The sequence below is a fragment of the Macrotis lagotis genome, chromosome 4 (assembly GCF_037893015.1).
Source record: "Macrotis lagotis isolate mMagLag1 chromosome 4, bilby.v1.9.chrom.fasta, whole genome shotgun sequence".
Taxonomy (NCBI): Eukaryota; Metazoa; Chordata; class Mammalia; order Peramelemorphia; family Peramelidae; genus Macrotis; species Macrotis lagotis.
Window position 1 is genome coordinate 176,548,884 of NC_133661.1, and position 19,160 is coordinate 176,568,043.

At 35.0% G+C, this 19,160-nt stretch overlaps 1 protein-coding gene across 5 annotated transcripts in view; it reads right to left on the reverse strand.

The window, feature by feature from the left end:
• Nucleotides 1-19,160, reverse strand: part of SLC12A1 (solute carrier family 12 member 1) — a 122,520-nt gene that overhangs the window by 53,253 nt on the left and 50,107 nt on the right. For all 5 annotated transcript variants that reach the window (XM_074234750.1, XM_074234749.1, XM_074234751.1 and 2 more), the window contains 4 exons: nt 15,611-15,712; nt 12,859-13,014; nt 11,321-11,420; nt 9,849-9,960 (listed from right to left, as the gene is read on the reverse strand). In XM_074234750.1, the coding sequence (XP_074090851.1) occupies nt 9,849-9,960; nt 11,321-11,420; nt 12,859-13,014; nt 15,611-15,712 (470 nt within the window). The remainder of the gene's footprint in view (nt 1-9,848; nt 9,961-11,320; nt 11,421-12,858; nt 13,015-15,610; nt 15,713-19,160) is intronic.

Here is a 19,160-nt window from a genome sequence, read left to right on the forward strand (position 1 = left end):
TTTTTTTCTTCCATTTCAACTCTATTCAATTCCAAAAATATTTTTGGAAGGGATCTTAGTGATCTTAGTGGTCATTTAGTCCAACCATCTCATTTATGATTTTGGGAAAGTGACCTCTTTGAAGGTTCAATAACTTGACCATGTCACCTTGGTAGTAAATGCAGGAGGAAAGACCTTCTGAATCCAAATCTTTTGCATTTTTCTTGACAACACGCTGTCTGGCACTGAGTAAGGGAGGCATGAGAGATGGCCCTTATCTTTAGGGAGTTTTCAATATAGTTGGAGGACTAGAGCTAATTGAAATCTTGGTAAGAAGCATTCTTTGGGGGAATTTTTTTTCAGTCACTTTGAAAAGTGACATAATTAGAGATATTAGAAGCAACTAAGAAGGTGACGTGGTTGAGAGGAAAGAGCACTGCAATAGTTATCAGGAAACTAGGACTGTTTCTAATACTAGTTAGTCACTTAACCTTAGACAAGTATTGGCCTCTCTGAGCTGTCATAAGAGAGATGGACTACTAAACTAGGGGTCTTCACCTTTTTTTTTGTGATATTGACTTTTATTGAAGTCTGTAAATCTTTTCTCACAATGCATAATATAAAATACATAGGATTATGAAGAAAATCAATTACATTAAAATACTATTATCAAAATATTTCTTTAGAAAACAAGTTCACAGACCCCAGTTTAAGAATCTCTGAGCCAAATGATCTCTAAGGTCCCTCTCAGCTCTAAAATTCTATTTCAATATAGAATATGGTCTATCTTAGGTGTCTCTACCAGTACAAAGAAAAGATGGGAAAAGATGAGTGCCCAACAGAGAGAGTAGTCATGCAACAGAGAAATCACAGCTAGGTTGAGGAAGAATGTGCCTTAATATCAGCTTACGAATTGCACTATCATGACTGTGAACCCCTGGGGATATTGGCATTTATTTAAATAAATACAGTCTAACGTATATCTATTACTATTACAAAAATCCAAATTAAACATTAACTGTGACAATGAGATTTACTTTAGTGCCTGGGTTTGCCATATTGTTAAATCATAAAAATATTTCATGCAGAATCTCTTTGCAGAAAGTTATTATACTATCATTATTGTACACATATTAATGTGGAAGCAAAGCTGCCATACAGCTGCCATGGGAAAAAGCAAATAATAAAAAAAGAGAAAGACATGCAGGGACAGAGTCCTCTAACTTCTCATCATGAGTCAGAATTACAGAAGTGGATTTTATCACTCAATTAAAATACTTTCATAGCTAACTTCATCCAAAACAGAGTTTAAAAATGAACTTAGCATTTCAGCCTACAAAACTATGGGTTATTGGATGGGCCTTTTTTCCTTTCTTTTAAAAAGAAGCATCAAATGCAACCACACAGATCTGAGGAAAGTGTGAAGAGCTTGCCATTATTTAGTCTACAAAACAGTTGGTGATAAAATGACTGGATTACTGCCTTTGAATAGAGGAAAGGTTATTCTGTGAAGGGGACAGTGAGTAAATGGTCAATATTTCCACTAAAGATAAAAGAAAAGAAATGGGTTTAAATTATAGCAGAAAGAGTTAAGGCTAAATACAGTGTTATGGTAGGAAAAAATTATATTTTGTCCAAATTCCTCTGACAGTAAATTATATATATGTATATATAATATATACATGCATATGCATGTGTGTATATATACACATACACACATGCACATATAGGTGCGAACATAGGAACAAATCTACAAAATAGATGTTTATTATAAGTCTCAATCAGAAAATTAAAGCAAATCCTCTTCTGTTTCTTGGAACCAGAAGGGGAAAAGAAAACAAAACAACAACAACAAAAGAAAGATTTGTTTTATTAATCTAATCCAAGCCAATTTAAAAAATTAACTTTCTAAAGTGTGTAGAATACTGATAAGCCCTGGGAGAGATGAAAAATTCAGATAAGACAGGTTCCCTCCCCCCATATATAGAAATTCATTATGTCTGATATATAGGTGTACACACATAAATATGTCACATCTGCTATAAAGGCACAGTATATGCATATTTGTGTGTATATCTATATCTATATCTATATCTATATCTATATCTATATCTATATCTATATCTATATCTATATCTATATCTATATCTATATCTATATCTATATCTATATCTATATCTATATCTATATCTATATCTATATCTATATCTATATCTATATCTATATCTATATCTATATCTATATCTATATCTATATCTTCACATGTACAGGCATACACACACACACATATATATAATATAAACACATATAAATAGTCTCCCAATATGTACACATATATGTATGTAAATTGGTATATAAAGTCTTCCAATTAATTTCTCTGTCTCAAATATCTCCTATTTTATATAGCTGCCAAACTAATTTTGTTAAAGCACAAGTGTGAACAAATGAATATTGATGTTACTGAGAATAAAAATAGGGTGTGGATGCTGTGTTAAGACTGTAAATTGAGTATTGAAGTCATTGAATGTGTATACATGTTTGTAAAATACATGCAATATATTTATTTGTGTCTGTATACACATGAGATCACAAGATCTACCAAACATTCTTCTCTTTCTTTGAGCCCTTTAATTCTATCATTTGCTTCACTTTCTGCAGATTTTTCAACTCTACTGAAAAGATTAGGACCTTTTGACTTGAGTTCATTCAATTCTTTTCCTTTACACTTAAAAAGCTCTTATCTTTTCCTTCTTCCTTCTTGTCTGAGAGGATGAAGTGGTCCTTTTCTTTGCTGGCTCTAACCTGGTGTCTTTGATCTCATCCTCTTGTTTCCTCTAGGACTGAATTTTCAATCATCACTACTCCCTCTATTTCATTCCTCTCTGTCCCCAATGGCTTCTTCCCTTTGCTTGCAGATAGATATATTCAGTTCTTGTATATCTTAAAACAACACAAAACAACCCACTTCCCTTTACTGCAGATAGCCCTACTTGAGAAATTGTCTCTATTTTCTCCTCCTCATAACTACCAAACCTCCTTTTCACCCACTGACTACTCAAATCTTTTCAATCTTACTTTGACACTTTTCTGATATCTTTCTTTCCAAATTGATATTAGCTTCCCTTGTTTTCCTGCTTCTTCTTTGATAGTTCCTTTTATGTTCCCTTTACCATTCTTATTCCTTTTATTGACCCCAAAATGTGAACATTACCTAATGCTCTGTCCATTACCCTTTTTTCAATTTCAACCAAGCAATTTATCAGATGCATAGCAAATGCCAAGAACTTTGCTAGACACTAGAGATAAAAAGAGTTTTAAAAAATTAAGTAATCCCTACTCATAGAAGTTACTTTCTCCAATGACAGGCATTTATGGACATAAATAGGACTAACTAGAATCCTGAAATGTTCAGAGGAAGCTGAATTTCCTCTTAGCTCTGAGAAAGATTTTGGACTATTATGGTCTTGATGTCAGAAAGCTGACTTAAGAGAGTTCTGGGATTTTTGTTGTTTTTTATGTTTCTGCAAGGCAATGGGGTTAAGTGGCTTGCCCAAGGCCACACATTAGGTAATTATTAAGTGTCTGAGGTCGGATTTTGAACCCAGGTACTCCTGACTCCAGGGCCGGTGCTCAATCCACAGCTCCACCTGGCCACCCCTTGCCTAGGAGTTTTTAAGAAGACATCCTCAGTCTGAGAGAGCAGACTTTGAGGAAGGAGCCCTGATGAGTATGAATGTGAATCAAGCAAGTGGTTGAAGATGACAACCTTGGCATCTCTAGGACCTACACCTAGATGACAGAGTCAGCAGCAAGGGGGCAGCAGGTGAAAAGAGAACTGAACTTGCCAAAGAAGGGAGAGACAGAGGTGGTCCTTTGAGCCCTGCAGGCATCTTGGAACAAAGAATTGACATTGAAGTTGCTAGTTATGATGGCTTCTTTGAGAACTGAGAGAAGTTCCAAGAGGTCAGCTCTTTATCAGTTTCTTCTCTCTTTGCCTGACCAGTAGCAGTCATTGTAAAATACTCTGCTCACTTCTTTTAATTAAACCTTTCCTAAATCCTGATTTTGTCTCAAATATGAATAAGTCAGAAGTTAGTTAGAAATATACAAATTTTAAATCAAATTAATCTGAATTTTAGGATTTTCCTTAAAAGGAGACGGAGACATGAAATATGATCGTTTTTGCTTTTTTGCATTATATTGTCTCTTTGCTAAACTTGAGCTCACTGTTCTAACAGTGTACAATGAATTAAGCCCCCAGTCTCTAAGGTGGGAGAGGAAGAAAGTCAAGGTGGAAGTAGGTAAAACCAGGGAGAAATTCAGCTCTGTCCTTTTAGTAGAGAGGAGGGAGCAGAAAGGATCAAATGCCTTCCTAAGAGCTACCCACTAGTATGACAGAGTATATGTATTTTTAAAAAATGCAATATAAATACAAGATCATTATTGAGGGTACAGGGTATAGAGAGCAGCTGGAGTATAATGAAAGGCTTTATGGAGAAGATGGTTTTTGATCTGCATCTGAAGGGTTATGAAGAGTGGCTGTGAAAGGAAGGGGGGCAGCCAGTGCAAAGGCACAGAGACCATTGATTCTGGAATAGGAAGAATGAATGATAAGAGCTAGAAAGCTAACTTAGGACCAGATAGTAAAGGACTTTAAAAATTCAGCAAGAGAATTAATAGTTTAATCTTAAAAGCTACTTGTGAGTTAATAGTAGGGTAGAAACATGGTCAGATCCATGCTGAAGGGAAATCACTTTGGCAGCTGCATGGAGGATGGATTGGATCTGGGAGAGACTTGAGGTTGAGAGATCAAATAGGACACCATTGCATTGGTGACAATATTCACTCTAAAGATTTTAGTTACCATCTATATGCAAATGATTCCCAAATTTACACATAACAACCCTGACTTCTCCTTTAAACTTCATTCAAACTTTTCCAACTGCCTTATGATATAGTTCCACCTGGATGTTCATGCCATCACACCAATATAACTCAAACTGGAACAGATACTTGTTTAATGGAATCTTTCCCTTCGAAATCTGACCTTCTAACTTCTCTATTTTCTTTAAAAACATCACCATTCTCTTAGTTATTTTGGCTGAAACTTCCTACAACCCTTACAGTTTGTCTACCTCCCACTATCTTTCACATCTATACCCTTCTCTCTTTACATACTATATCTAGTTCAAGCACCAAACTCTTCTCAATTATGTTATTGCAGAACCTTCTAATTGACCTGCTACTTCTAATATTACCTTCTCCAGTTCATCCTCTACTTGGTTATGACATGTCATCATCATTCATATTCCATTTTTGATCTATTCTAAGTCTTAGCTCTGAAGCAATTCAGGAACTGACTGCATACACATGTACACATACACATGGTAAACAAAGACTACATATTGAGTTCCTAATTTTTTCCTCAGAGAATTAGTATCCAGGAATATGCGAGGGAAAACCTCCCCCCCCCCCAAAAAAAAACATTGAGAGGCATATAAGAGAACAATAGGTTGCAGTAGCCAAGATTGTATGCCAATCCCCAGATCCTTACTCATTCATTTCAAGTTTCCCACATGATGCTTGTTAAACTTTGCCAAGATTTGACAGGTAGGAAATCTGCACAGTGATAGTTTTTTGTAGCATTGATTCTACCTAAGTAGAACAGGAACAGACAACAAAAATGGAGGGAGCTAAGAAAGACAAGTCCTAACTGAATTTAGACTTCCCTAAAAGATCAAGATTCTCTTGTAGCTTTATAATTTTTGCTTTCTTTTAAATATGTACGAATCTATTTTCCCAATGGTTAGAAACCTATGGAAAGCTTGTATTCTTATGAGAGGAGCAGCAGTGATAGAAGAGGAGGAAGTTGGTGTCCTGGGTCTATTTTTATAAGTAAAAAAGGGTCATGATACCAAGGGCCAAGGAGCCCATGACCAAGACATAACTTCATAATTTAATGCCTGCAGGAGGTTCTAAAAATAAATTGCATTATGATATTTGGCAAAACAATAAATGAAGACATTCTGGAGATCTTCCAACCTGTAGCTAAAGAAATGAACTTGGGGTGGTTGATATACTGTTCCAGGGAAATCTCAAGTGGCTGTTTCTCTATCCTTGCACAATGGGAAAAGAGAATTTTCAGACTCTCTTGAGAAGGTTTGAAGTCTAATCAGTTAAGAAGAAAAATAAATGTTCCTTCTTTAAATTGCATGTAATTATGTATTTAGTAGTCTAAATGACTTTTTAAATGAGGAAAAAGTAGATAGAGGAAAAGGAAGAAAAGGAGAATGGAAAAGATGATTTTTTTATATGTGCTTTTTGGATCCCAGCAGCCATTGTCTGACCTACTTCTTAATTATAAGTGTATATAAAAGACTGCATAATGTTATTCAGAGAGGCTCAAACTATTTGGTATCAGGATCCCTTTATCTTCTCAAAAATTACTAAGGACCCATCCCCCCAAGAGCTTTTGTTAATGTGTATTATGCCTATCAATATTTGCTATATTTGAAATTAAACTATTTTAGTATTATTATGAAAATACCTGATCTCTACTCAAATGGAAAGAGACCTGCATCTGGAGCCTCAAGACCTAGGGTTCTTATCCCAGCTTTGATATTCACTAGCTGTGTAGTCATGGGCCATTTATATGTATTATATGATTTCTAGTGGTTACAGTGCATGGAGTGCTGGACCAGAGTTTGAAAGACCTAAATTAAAATCCTTCTTTAGAGCTGTGATCTTGGGCACATCATTTAGCCTTAGTTCTCTCATCTGTCAAATGAGGACAATGATAACACCTCTCACCCCCCCCAGATTGCTTTGAGATCAGATGTAATAATATTGTAAATATATTGTAAACTCAGCTATCATTGATATATATTCTTGTTATATTATATTCTTGTTATATTATTCACTCTTTTTAACTCTGTTTCCTTCTCTGTCAGTGGAGAGGCTTTTGCAACTTATGATTACAGTGCTTTGTAAAATGTAAAACACTATCTAAATGAAAGTTATTAATACTATTATACCTTATTTAAAACATTGGAGTGGTGGGGAATTATTAATATTATAGTTATTATCTTCCAGTCTTTAAACCTTGGAAACTTCCAGTCTTAGATGTCTACTACCATATCTGGGTGTCACGGATGGGAAGGTGGCATCTTCTTTCCACCAGCCTGAGGGTATGTGGAAGACTAGTGAGCTGAAGGTCTTGCCTTCTTCCCAGTGACTCACACCTCTGTCATTCCCAGAGTCAAGGGTGTCCACAAAGGCTACAACTTCTATGACTTCCCAGATGACAGATTGATCATTATTAGCATGTTGAAGATCCTAAAAGATCAAGGACCTAAGTTTTGTTATTCCTACAGGTGGAAGTTGAAGGTTTATGTGCAAAGTTTCCATTTTGCTGAAAATTATGACTACAGTATAAGCACCAGCTCCCTGGGGTGAAAACCAAATTGTTTTTCTCCTTCTTACAACATTATTACTATTTAGCATTTATCTTCCCACCCATTTTCCTGTAGCAAAACTTCTCTCCTTGCCTTATTATTATTTTTTTTTTTGCAAAAAAAGATGATGGACAACTAAGCCTGGAGCATAATAATGTTAACAATAACTGCAGACCCAAGAGCTCATAGAAAGCGATCGATGTATCATTACCATTGCAGAGAGTACTTTGAGCCCCCAAGAGAATGCAAGCACCTGGAATCAGAACTCTTGGGCAATCAACTTGGAAGCATATGATGTGGTCCAAGGTAGAACCCTTCCAGAGGTGGTGATGTAACTTCCAGTCAGATCTCATATGGAAAAATTGAATTTTGGAAGCAATTGCATCTTTTTTCCTAAGTTTGATAATGAAGGGGTTAAAACAACCTATGACCTTAAGGATTCTTTTTATTTTTGCCATTTTTATCCTCTTTCCCCAATTCATTTTTCCATTTCTAAACAAAACAGGGAGTTTCACTCAATCATATTTTCATTGTCCACTAAACTCAATTTTGCCTAAATTGCTAGATAAGGAAAACATACCAAATTGCTTACTCCATCAGAAAAGACCTTTGTTGCATATTGGCAAAAAAGGAAAAATCTATTAACTGAGGATGCCAAAGCTGATAACATGAGAGAAAGGTGTTTAAAAAGATTAAAAATGATTGAATGCATAGTTTGACAATTATTTAATCCATTAGTGCTTTCTAACTGCTATCCTTTCTTTTATGGGATTATTTGAAGCTGCATCTTCTCCAATGTCAGAGTATAAACTCCAAGAGGTCAGGAGTATGCCTAATTTGCTTTTTCACAGTCAAGTGGAACATTGCTTACAATAAACATAAGCTTGTATTATGTTTTGTTGACTGACTAGCCTCAGGGCCATATAACTTTTCTAGAACCTATTTCCTAGAAGGTATAAAAGGTCTCTCTGGGGGAAGTAATGCCACTTCATGTTAGATCCTAGGATGGATCATATGCCTAAATCTGGAAGGGACTTCAGAGGTCATCTAATTCAACTTCCTCACTTTAGAGGTGAGGAAACTGAGACTGGTGAAAGTTAAACAAGGTCGCACAGATAATAAACATCAGAGGTAGAATTTAAACCCAAATATTCTGATACTAGAACAACTGTTCTTTCTACTGTCTCTCAATAGGACTCAGGATACGAGTATCAATGACTATTATGATTCCTACAATAGTGTCATAGAAAGATCACTGAATTTGGAGTATGAGAAATGAGAGCTTGAATTTAGGCTTTTTTATGGACCATATGTGTGTCTCTAGCTCTTAATCTCTTTGGATTTCCATGTCCTTATCTGTAAAGTAAAATAATAATACCTGCTCTACCTATATTGAGAGACAGTTAAAAGAATCAAATTGGGTAATAGATATGAAAATATGAAAAACATGATATAATAGCTCATCATTATAGCTCCCATAAAACATACCAAGCTATGGTTTATAAAGCACTTTGCTAATGTTCTTTACAAATTAATAGTTGGGCCCTTGATGTTCACATATGGATTATGATAAAAATAATAATAGCTGACATTTATATAGCACTTTACATATATTATCTCAATTGATCCTCACAACAATCTTGAGATAGGTGCTATGATTATCTCCATTTTTACAGTTGGGGAAACTAATGCAAAAACATTAGATAGGATCAATTGTTTTGGGCAGGATGAGTAGACTATTTCACAGACTGGTGATGATGATGGTGGTTAAATCTGGCAATCCATTTTCCTTCAAAGTAAAATATTGATAAATTTTGGCATCAGTAACTATTAACAGGCTTCCTGAAGAACACACAGGGACTAATTCTGACCTATAATTTGACCTTGGGGTCTGAAAAAATTTGATTCATTCCCCAGGTAACCTTAGTGTAACAGATTTTTCCAAATATTTAACCTAAATGTGAAGTGCTGTCATGGAAGCTCACTATGTTTGCTTCTTTCCTCATCAATTACTCAAAAAAATTGATCCCTGTTCTTTCTATTATATCCCTTTATATTTCCACTTACAGTTATGCCCTCAAACCCCCAATTTTTTCTTTGAGCTGTACACAATCAGTTCTCTTACTTTTTACTCTGAGGCCTTCATTTGCAAATTTTTTTACTTTTAGTTGGTATCCTATGAAATCTGAAACACATTTCACCTGCCAATTTAAATTCAGGAACTTGTTGGTCATTGCCCTATGAATCAGACAAAAGAAGTTCCATCCCACTTTCCCCATGTTCTCTTGCTAACTATCCTCCCCCTTCATTGACAGAAATAAAGGGAAGGGCATTAAGAGTCTTCTATGAACACAGTCTTCTATTGGTCCTGTATCTATCCCTTGAACTCTGAAGTTCTACCCTCAAGGTGCTTACCACATAGACTTCACAGCAGATGCAGAGACCACTGTTCTTGGTAAATGCATGCGTTATGTCCAGTAGAGCAGGCCTTGTCATGGGTCCACCAGTTAAAACAATGCACTGGGGTCTAGAAGTGGAAAATAAATGGTAAGTTCTAGCCATGGATTGGGATCACATGCAAAGAACTGCAGCATTTTAGAGCTGGGAAGGTACTTAGCAGCTATATTCAAAATGAATCCTCATTAAAGCTAACTCTGATTGAAATCATTCAATGAGAAGAAACCTATCCCCTTCTAAGATAGCCTATTTCACATTTGAACTTCTACCATTGGTCAGCATTCCCCCCCCCTTTTTTCTGAATCAAGTTTTAATTGCCTCATTAAGATGTCCACCTATTGTTCCTATTTGGTTTGGGGTCAGATAGAACAAGATGAACTCCTACTCTACAGGTCAGTCCTGTTAACTATATGAAGATGTTTATCATGTCTACTCTTGCCTCATGTCTTTTCTGGGATAACATTCCTAATAATTCCTGCTAAACATTTCCAGTTCCTCTAATCAATTCCAATGGACTGAATACCTTCACCAGTTTTGTGACCCTCTTCTGCATTTTCTTCAGCTTGTCAATATTCTTTTTAAACTGGGTTCACCCAGAACTGAACATACTGCTACAGATATAGCCTGATCATAGTAGAGTACAGAAAGGCTATCAAATTTGCATTAACCTTTTGGAATCCTATGTTGATTCATATTTAGATTGTGATCCACAAAAGTCCTCAGAACTTTTTCTTAGAGAAGCTGCACTCTAACCATGCTTTTCCCCTTATGCTGTACTTGATTTTTTTGAACACAAGTATAACTCTTGACATTTGTTTATTCATGTAAATATGTAACCAGGACTACAAACAAGCCAAGATGACTGCTGTAAAACTTGAGAGAAAGATAAAAAAATGCAATTAATTATGTTTTTTGTTAAAAGTTTTAGTGGGGAGTTGTGTATTTGGGGGAACACTTCTTGGAGCTCTTTGAGCTGTCTTCTATCCAAACACTCTTGTGTTTGTAGTGAAGAAACTGGAAGAAAACAATGAAGTAGAACAATTTTTCCCTCAAACCTCAAGCCTAAATCTGACTTTTTATAACTGCTGTCCCTTTCTTATTCTTAGTTCTGCCTTGTGGGCTAAGAAGTATTAAGATTTAACTTTCTTCCACTTAATATCCCTGTCATGCTTTTCAAATTTTCTCAAAATATGGCATCATTTTTCAGTCTTTAACTACTAGTCATGCTTGGTGATAAGGGAAACTGCAGGAGAAGATGGGCACGACTGAGAATGGAAGGGAAACAGTACCAAGCATTATGGGTAGAACATATAGTATCTTTGTGGATAGAGATCTGATATTTTAGAATTTGTGCTCGGCTCTTGGTCTCATTTGGCAAAGAATACCTGTCCCTAATCCAAGGCACTATGATGCTTTGTGGTTAACTTTACCTGAAATTTTTCACATGATCTTCTACAGTGGTTAATTCCAGAGCATTATCTAAAGCACTCACATAGGAAAGAGCTTGAGTAGAGGATCCCCAGTTCACATCTATGAATGAAAAGAGATAATAGAATAAGCAGTGTTTAGGTGTTTTTTCTCCTTTGAATAGGAACAGCAAAGAACACTTGAACTAGAAGTCAGGAAGACCTGAGTTCAAATTCAGCTGCAACTTCCTAGATGTGTGACCTTGGGCGAGTCAGTTTATCCCTGTATGTTTGTTTTCTCATCTATAAAATAGAGACAAAAATGACACTTTCCTTCCTTGGTTGTTGTGAAGATAAGTAAGATGATATTTGTAAATCATTTAAGACTGGAATGTAGTATTTTTTAATGAATGAAAGTTTCCTTCCTTCTTTCCTTCTCCCTGCTACCATTTCATCAATAGTAAAAAGGGGTAATAATTGGAGGAATCATACTGTAGGGTTTATAGGATAATATAGAGCTACAAAGGACCTTTAATGGACATCTAGTCCAACCCCTTCTCTTCACAGATTAAGAATTAAAGACTCTAGGAGATTTAATGACTTGCCAATGGTACCATAGGTAATAACAAATTTCAGAGGCAGGATTTGAAACCTCATCCTCTAATTCCAGAGTCCAAGTTCATTCCATTATACTATACTGTGTTTCTAAAATGTCTGGGAGAAAGAATGTCTTTTAAATTCATGAATAATATTTAAAGTGGGAAATAATGCATTTGTATAGAGAATGTCTAGCTAAGCAGGAAAATATAAGTCATATAGGTTTTTTTTTATCAGGTTCACATTTCAAGGAGGAGGTTGTGTGAAGATCCCATTCTGGACAAGCAGACTCAGGAAGTGAGTCAGCCCATGAATAAGATCTGTATGCCAAACACAGAAAGTTTAACGGATCATTTTCAAGGGCATGAGAGAAAGAGACAGAAGGAGTGAATGTACAAGCAGATGGTACTCAGCAAATGTTTTTCTGAATAAGTAAGCTACCAAAGTGGGCAAGAATTCATGCAAAATGGATGGCCCTAAAGAGATTTCCTGATTTTCAGTATTTCTTTTAGCTCTGGCTCTCCAAGGATTACTTTATGTGGCATGGGAAATGAGTACTGTTTCCCTTTTCTGTTTTCTCAAACATAAAGGCAATAAAGGATGTTCCAACTTTAATGAGTCTAGTGAGTTTCTAAAAAGAGAGAAGGCGAACCTCCAAACTTCCATAGATCATATATGGGATGAAGAAGCACTTTTCTCTATCAGTCTTATTCTGAATAAAACAGGAAAATGGCGAGCAGTAGTATGGGAGAAACTAAGTTGATGCTAATCGATCATTTTCCAAATATTTCTGTGCTTGGAGCAGCTAAGAAACCCTCTTCCTCTTTTCCTGGAAAATTCAGTTGTCAAGCACCCAGAATGCAAACTTGCCCATTGGTTGTTTTCCATGGTTAAATGGAAAGTAGTCTTCACAATCATGCTTGATTCATCAAAGTTGTATAATGAAAGGGTCTTTCTGAGCTTACCTGGCTTTTTGTAAGTCACATAGATATAGAGGAAGAACTCAATAACATAGGTGATGACAGCTGCCCACCAATTGATGACAAACATGACTGCACAACACAATATGGCTCCAAAAAGAGATACCCACATGTTGTAAATTCCATAGGCAGGTCTCCAGCCTGAAAATCAAGAATCACTATTTAATTCTATTCCATTCAATCTCAGCTCAATTCAGTATTTATTGTACCTACTAAATGTGAAGGACTATGCTTACAGATGGGAAAGACACATTAAGATATAACCCCCATCCTCATGGAGCTGATACCAATATCTTATAGGTCATATTTTCTATAGAGTTTTTATACGGATCAACTAATTTTATTTTCTTAAAAACCATACTCTATGACTAGTAGATCATAAAAGAATTGCTATCCTCATTTTACAGATGAATAAGCTGAGGCTCAGAGAAGTCACATGATTTCTTCATAGTTATATTATTAGAAAGCAACAATAAGGACCCAAACTCAGATCCTATTCAGATTCTATTGCTCTATAGTGCCTCATCATCCCGTAGGAGAGTTAAGTATATCAATAGAATGACAATTTTATTGTATTCACAAGTACAATTATGATATAGAGAAAAGACCATTATCTCTCAATTCTAAGCATCTGTATTCAAATCTCACATCTGATCGTACTACCTTCTTGGTAATAAGGTAAGTCTTGTGACCTTCTTAAATCTCCATCTCCAATTATACCACTCTGATCATGCTACTCATAAAGTATTCATTCCTGATTCTGAGATTGAGGGCTTGATGCAATCGGATTTCATTTTGTCTATACAATTTTATTTTATACTGGAAATATTCTATTTCTCTCCCCTATCTCTCATCTTCTCATACTGCTTTCTCTGGACTCCATGGCATTACTCATGGCAACTGACAAACTTAGCATAAGATTCATTTTTCTGCCTGTTTAAGTACCACTCTTATTTCTAGACCTAGGACAAGTATCACCTCTTCCATGAAGCCTTCTTCAATCATCTCCTTAACCAAAAAAAGGAGTGCAATTTTTTAACAGCACATTGCTTATACCTTTATCAGTGCTTGGAACATTTAATGAACTTAATAAATGTTTTTATTCATTATCACTTTATGACTTATAATTATTTCTGTGTATGTTCTACTTCTAAGTAGATAATAAACTCCTTAAGGCATATGTATTTAATTTTATCCTAACACTTAACACAATGTCTTAGCTATTGTATAGGGAGTGTTTAACATAAATTTATTGTTGAATTTAAAAAAACATAAAACCATAAATATATTACTCATCAAATATGTTTTAAAATATAATTATATATATCATCCTAAAGTGATTTTATGGATCAGTAAATTTTTTTGGAAGAAGAAGTTCCACAGGTCTTCTCTGTCTTGGTTAGACATCTTTCAAATCAGATTTCTAGAAAAAGGAACACTAGGAAGGAAAGGGAGAAACTTCAGCATCCTCAGAGGTTCTCAATGATAATTGTCTGATAGTCAAAAAGTGCTTCTTTGAAGACATTGAAATCCTTAAAGCCAAAATTAAGACCATGAGAACTTGTAGGTTCGAAAGAATCTTAGAAATCTGTTATTAGTACAACCTCCTAATTTCACAGGTGCAAACATTTATCCAACATAGACAGAATGATGAGCCTGTAGTCAGGAAGATCTGAAGTGAAACTTGACCCAGATATTCCCTAGTTGTATAAATTTGGACAAGCCACTTAACCTGTCTACCACAGTTTCTTCAACTGTAAGATGAGAACAATATTAGCACCTACTCTAGGATTGTTATGGAAGCATATTCATAAAGCACTCAGCACTGTGACTGGTTTTTAGTAGGCACTTCATAAATGCTTTTTTTTCCTTTCCTTCTTCTGCTTGTCCTCCTACCCCAAGACATAAACAGAGATGAATTCAAAGAGGATGCAAAGAGCAGAGCTGAGATTCCAACTTAAGTCTTTTGACTTCTGTCCCATTAATTGGGTAGTTGTTGTTTCATTCTTGAAGAAGACTACGACATCAGGTAGGTTATGCCATGACATACAAGTGAATGGATTTAAGTAATGGAAGAAAGAATGTGGTAGAGGTACTGAGAGTGAAGCAGTGGCATGATGAGAAATTAGTCCTTGGTTTACAATTTTGAGCCACTATTAATCCAGGTGAAGAAATATATTGAGGTCATCTGTATTTGAATGATGGTTGCCCACCGTGAATTTGCCTTTACTTTGCTCAGTAGGTAATTATGGAAGCTACTCATCCTTCTTCTCCTCTGTACCACTGGCAAGAAACAAATTGATAGTATGGAAGTTTCAAATATATACATTTATTCCACTTCTTTGGTCACTTTTACCCTGGAAATAAATAGTGGTGTTTTTCTACTGCTGAAATAAATGTGGTTTCTCTTGCAATGAATAATTTATTGCAGCAGGAGAAAATTGACTTTACGGTTGGTCAAGAAGGCCATTGCTCATATGATTCCCCTTCAATTTCAGAAGTTATCCCCCAACTCTCCAAAATAGAGTGGATTACACTGCCCACCACCAGACTGTATGTATGGAGATTTTTATAAATTCAATTGTGCAAGTATGTGTTACCTTCCATTAATGGAAGTGGAAGGTTATCCTTTCACTAATTTTTTTGGAAAGGAGAGATGAGGAGGCAGGAACAAGATGGGGGAGACAAAGGGTTTACTGATTCTTTGGTTCATTCTTAAATATCAGACTCAACTTACCTGGAGATTTTGCATAAGATGCATGAAAACAGGAGAAGTTGATAAGTGCATATGAAGCCAAGAAGAAGTTGGAGATGATGGGAGCAATGGTGTTCAGTTCCGCTATGGAAGAAATACATAATCAGATGTTAATGTATGAAGGATGAAATCTAGGAATGAACAACCATTATAACCTTGAAACATGGCCTTATTTAGAAACTGATGGTGTAGTTGATCTCTGTCAAAATTTAAGAAGTTGATGATTTTTCTTCAGGGCTGCATTATTTTCTTGAAGTCTATAATCAGTTGGATCTTTTTATGTTAGTGAACAAGAAAAAAAATCCAGCCAATAGGTGGGTAGGGCAACTGAGAATTTTATCCTAACGCAGACAGAAGCAGGATTGAGAAAAGACTGAAAGGGAAAACAGATGTAACATTCCCCTTAAATACAGTATTGGTATTGGTTCACCACCTTCTTTTTCCTAAATCTTTAGGTTTCTGAAGTTTTTGTCACAAAGCAAAAGTGTTCAGCTATTCTGTTCTCTTTAAAATACTTTGAAATCAAGCATCTTCTTACCCCTTTATCCTTTCTCTCCTAGGCTACTTGGAGCAAGCTCCTACTTAAATCATATAGATTCTCTATGTCTATTGCATAAAAGGAACCACAAAGATCACCCAAGTAATTTGTTCACTTTCCTGTCAATAAAATATTCACAGACTATTAAATATAAGTCCTTAGGGGCAAGTAAATGCTTAATAAATTATTGATTTTTATCTTTATATTCCCCAGTTAAAGATTGGTATCTTACATATAGTAGATGCTTTGTTAAAGCAAATATAGAAGGGGCCTTAAATGACACTTAGTCTAAACTATAAGACGGGTGGCACAATGGATAGAATGCTAGGGCTACAGTTAGGAAGACTTAAGTTCAAATCTGACCTCAAAACCCTTAACAGCTGTGTGATTCTGGGTAAGTGACAAACTTTTTCTGCTTCAGTTTTCCCATCTGTAAAATGGGGAAATAAATAGTACTTCCCTCCCAGGGTTGTTCTGCAGATAAAATGAGTTGTTATTTATAAAGGTCTTTGCAAACCTTAAAGTCTGTCATACATGCTTGTTATTATATGTATATCTATCTAAATTCTATTTATCTAAACTTTCCATTGATTAAATGGGATAACATATATAAAGCATTTTGCAACCTTAAATTCCTATATAAATGCTTGTTTTTATTATTCCAATCAATCCACCAAAAAGATTTTATTAAATACTTCCTATGTTCCAGTTACTATGTAAGTGCTGACTATAGAGAGGTACAATTCAAAGAGAAGTGACTTGTTCCCTCACAGACACAAAAAACATTAAATACAATTCTCTTAAATCCCAGTCTAGTGTTTGTCCCACTATTATCAAAATGCTTACCATGAAGTCCAAATCATGCTTGAGAAAAGGAACCTTAATAATTTATTAGTTATCTCATGCAGTAGGTCTTTACCTTTTGGGGCATAATAGTAACCTGTGGTGGTCTGGTGGAGTTTCTGGCTAACTTCTCAGAATACTGTTTCTAAATATATAAAATAAAATGTATAGGAATGCAAAAAACCCAATTATATTTAAATATAGCTATCAATTTTTTTTAAGTTCACACACCTCCAATCTAATGAATCTATCCAATGAATTTGGATATAACTTTCTATAAGAACAGGCTGATATTAATCAGTGTTTTCAGAAGTCCTGAGAAACCTCACTGCCTCCCCCAAATAGTTTCCCTATCTGCTCACTAATGCTTCTAACTTTTTTAGAATTTTAATTCCTTAGGATTATCTTTTTGAATGTATGTTCCTCCAGGTCAAGGTCTGTTTTCATTTGAATCTGTGGAGCCCAATTTCTAACAATAGGCACTTGACAAATAATTCTTGTTGAACTAAATAGGACAAGTAACAAAGCCTGTTGCTTCACAGTTGGGGCTGGGGTAGGGGAAACTCTTAAAATAAAAATTACTATTGGGAAATGTAACTCATTGCTTTTAATTTGTGTTAAAGTATAACTACCATATATAAGAATAATCCCAATTAAGCCAATATTTTTAAAATTTAATTTTTGACAAAGGGAGGGGTCAGAACCAATTATTAAATTTTCAGTGTGAACATTTATATCTCAGAAATCAGCAAATTCTATAAATTAGGGCTTGATTTGTTTTTTGATTGTTTAGATTTAAGAAAGCAATGAAGAAAAATATTAATAATGTTTAAACTTAAAAGTGTATTGTCATAATAGCTCCTTTCATGATGGAAAAGAATTGGGAACTGAGGGTATGCACATCGATTGGAGAATGTATAAACAAATTATGGTATATGAATGTGATGGAACACTATTTTTCTATAAGAAATCATGAAGGATGGGAGTTCAGAGAAGCCTTGAAAGACTTGCATGAACTGATGCTAAGTGAAATAAGAAGAACCAGAAGAACATCACACACACTAACAACAGCACTGAGTGATGATCAACTATGAAGGACTTTTCATTTCAGCAATACAGTAATCAAAGAAAATTCTAAAAAAATTGTGATCGAAAATATCCATATCCAGAGAAGGAACTATGGAATTTAAATGCAGACCAAAGCTTACAATCTTCAAATTTTAAAGGTTGTCTTATATATTTTGACAATTTTCCCTCTCTAATGTTTTTCCTTCCATTTGGATTTGATTCTTCTTTCACAACATGATTAATATGAATCTATGTTTAGCATAGTTATACATGTAGAGCCTATATTAGATTGCCTTCTGTCAGGGGGAGGGGAAGGAAAATGTAAAACTCAAAACCTTGCCAAAAAATTGGTGAAAACTATCATTTTATATAGTTGGAAAAACAAATAAATGAAAACATTTAAATTTAGGAAAAAAGTATACAATCAGTATTCCCTGTCCCTAACTCTATAGAGGGTATAGTATACCCCTGAAAATGTATCATCTCTATTGATCCTGACTTTAAGGAAATTTTTATGCAGATCATATTTCATTCTATATCACTAAAGAACTCTCCATGATGTATAACCTTTTGAGATATTCATATCTGGGACCAAAATGATCAACCAGTTTGAAATGAGAGGATAGATAGGTCTTAATCTCAACCTTCTCGTTGTACGTATCATATAAGGAATATCATTCAGTAACATATCATTTATCTCAAAGTAAGATTTCTGGTATCTGCCCCTGAAACACAGGCAAGAAGATTAGGTGATTTTGAATATTGCCGAGTTTCTGGAACAACTGTCAAAAAGTCCATGCATCAAAGTTGGTATACTTTGTAGGAATCTGGAAGATCTAAGGTCAGCATTAGAGCTTATTAATTAGTTCAATTTATGCACAAATCCAATAATATTGCTTATCATTTCTAAGAAAATAGGAAGAAATTAGAAAGCAATGCCTTACATAAGGAAGTTCAGTGATAAATATACTGACAAAAATAACAACTGACAAAGTACTGTATCACAGCATATTAGAATAGTTGATGGTGATGAAGATGACTCTTAGTCATCAAAAAGTTAAAAGATGTTTAGTGTATGCTGCT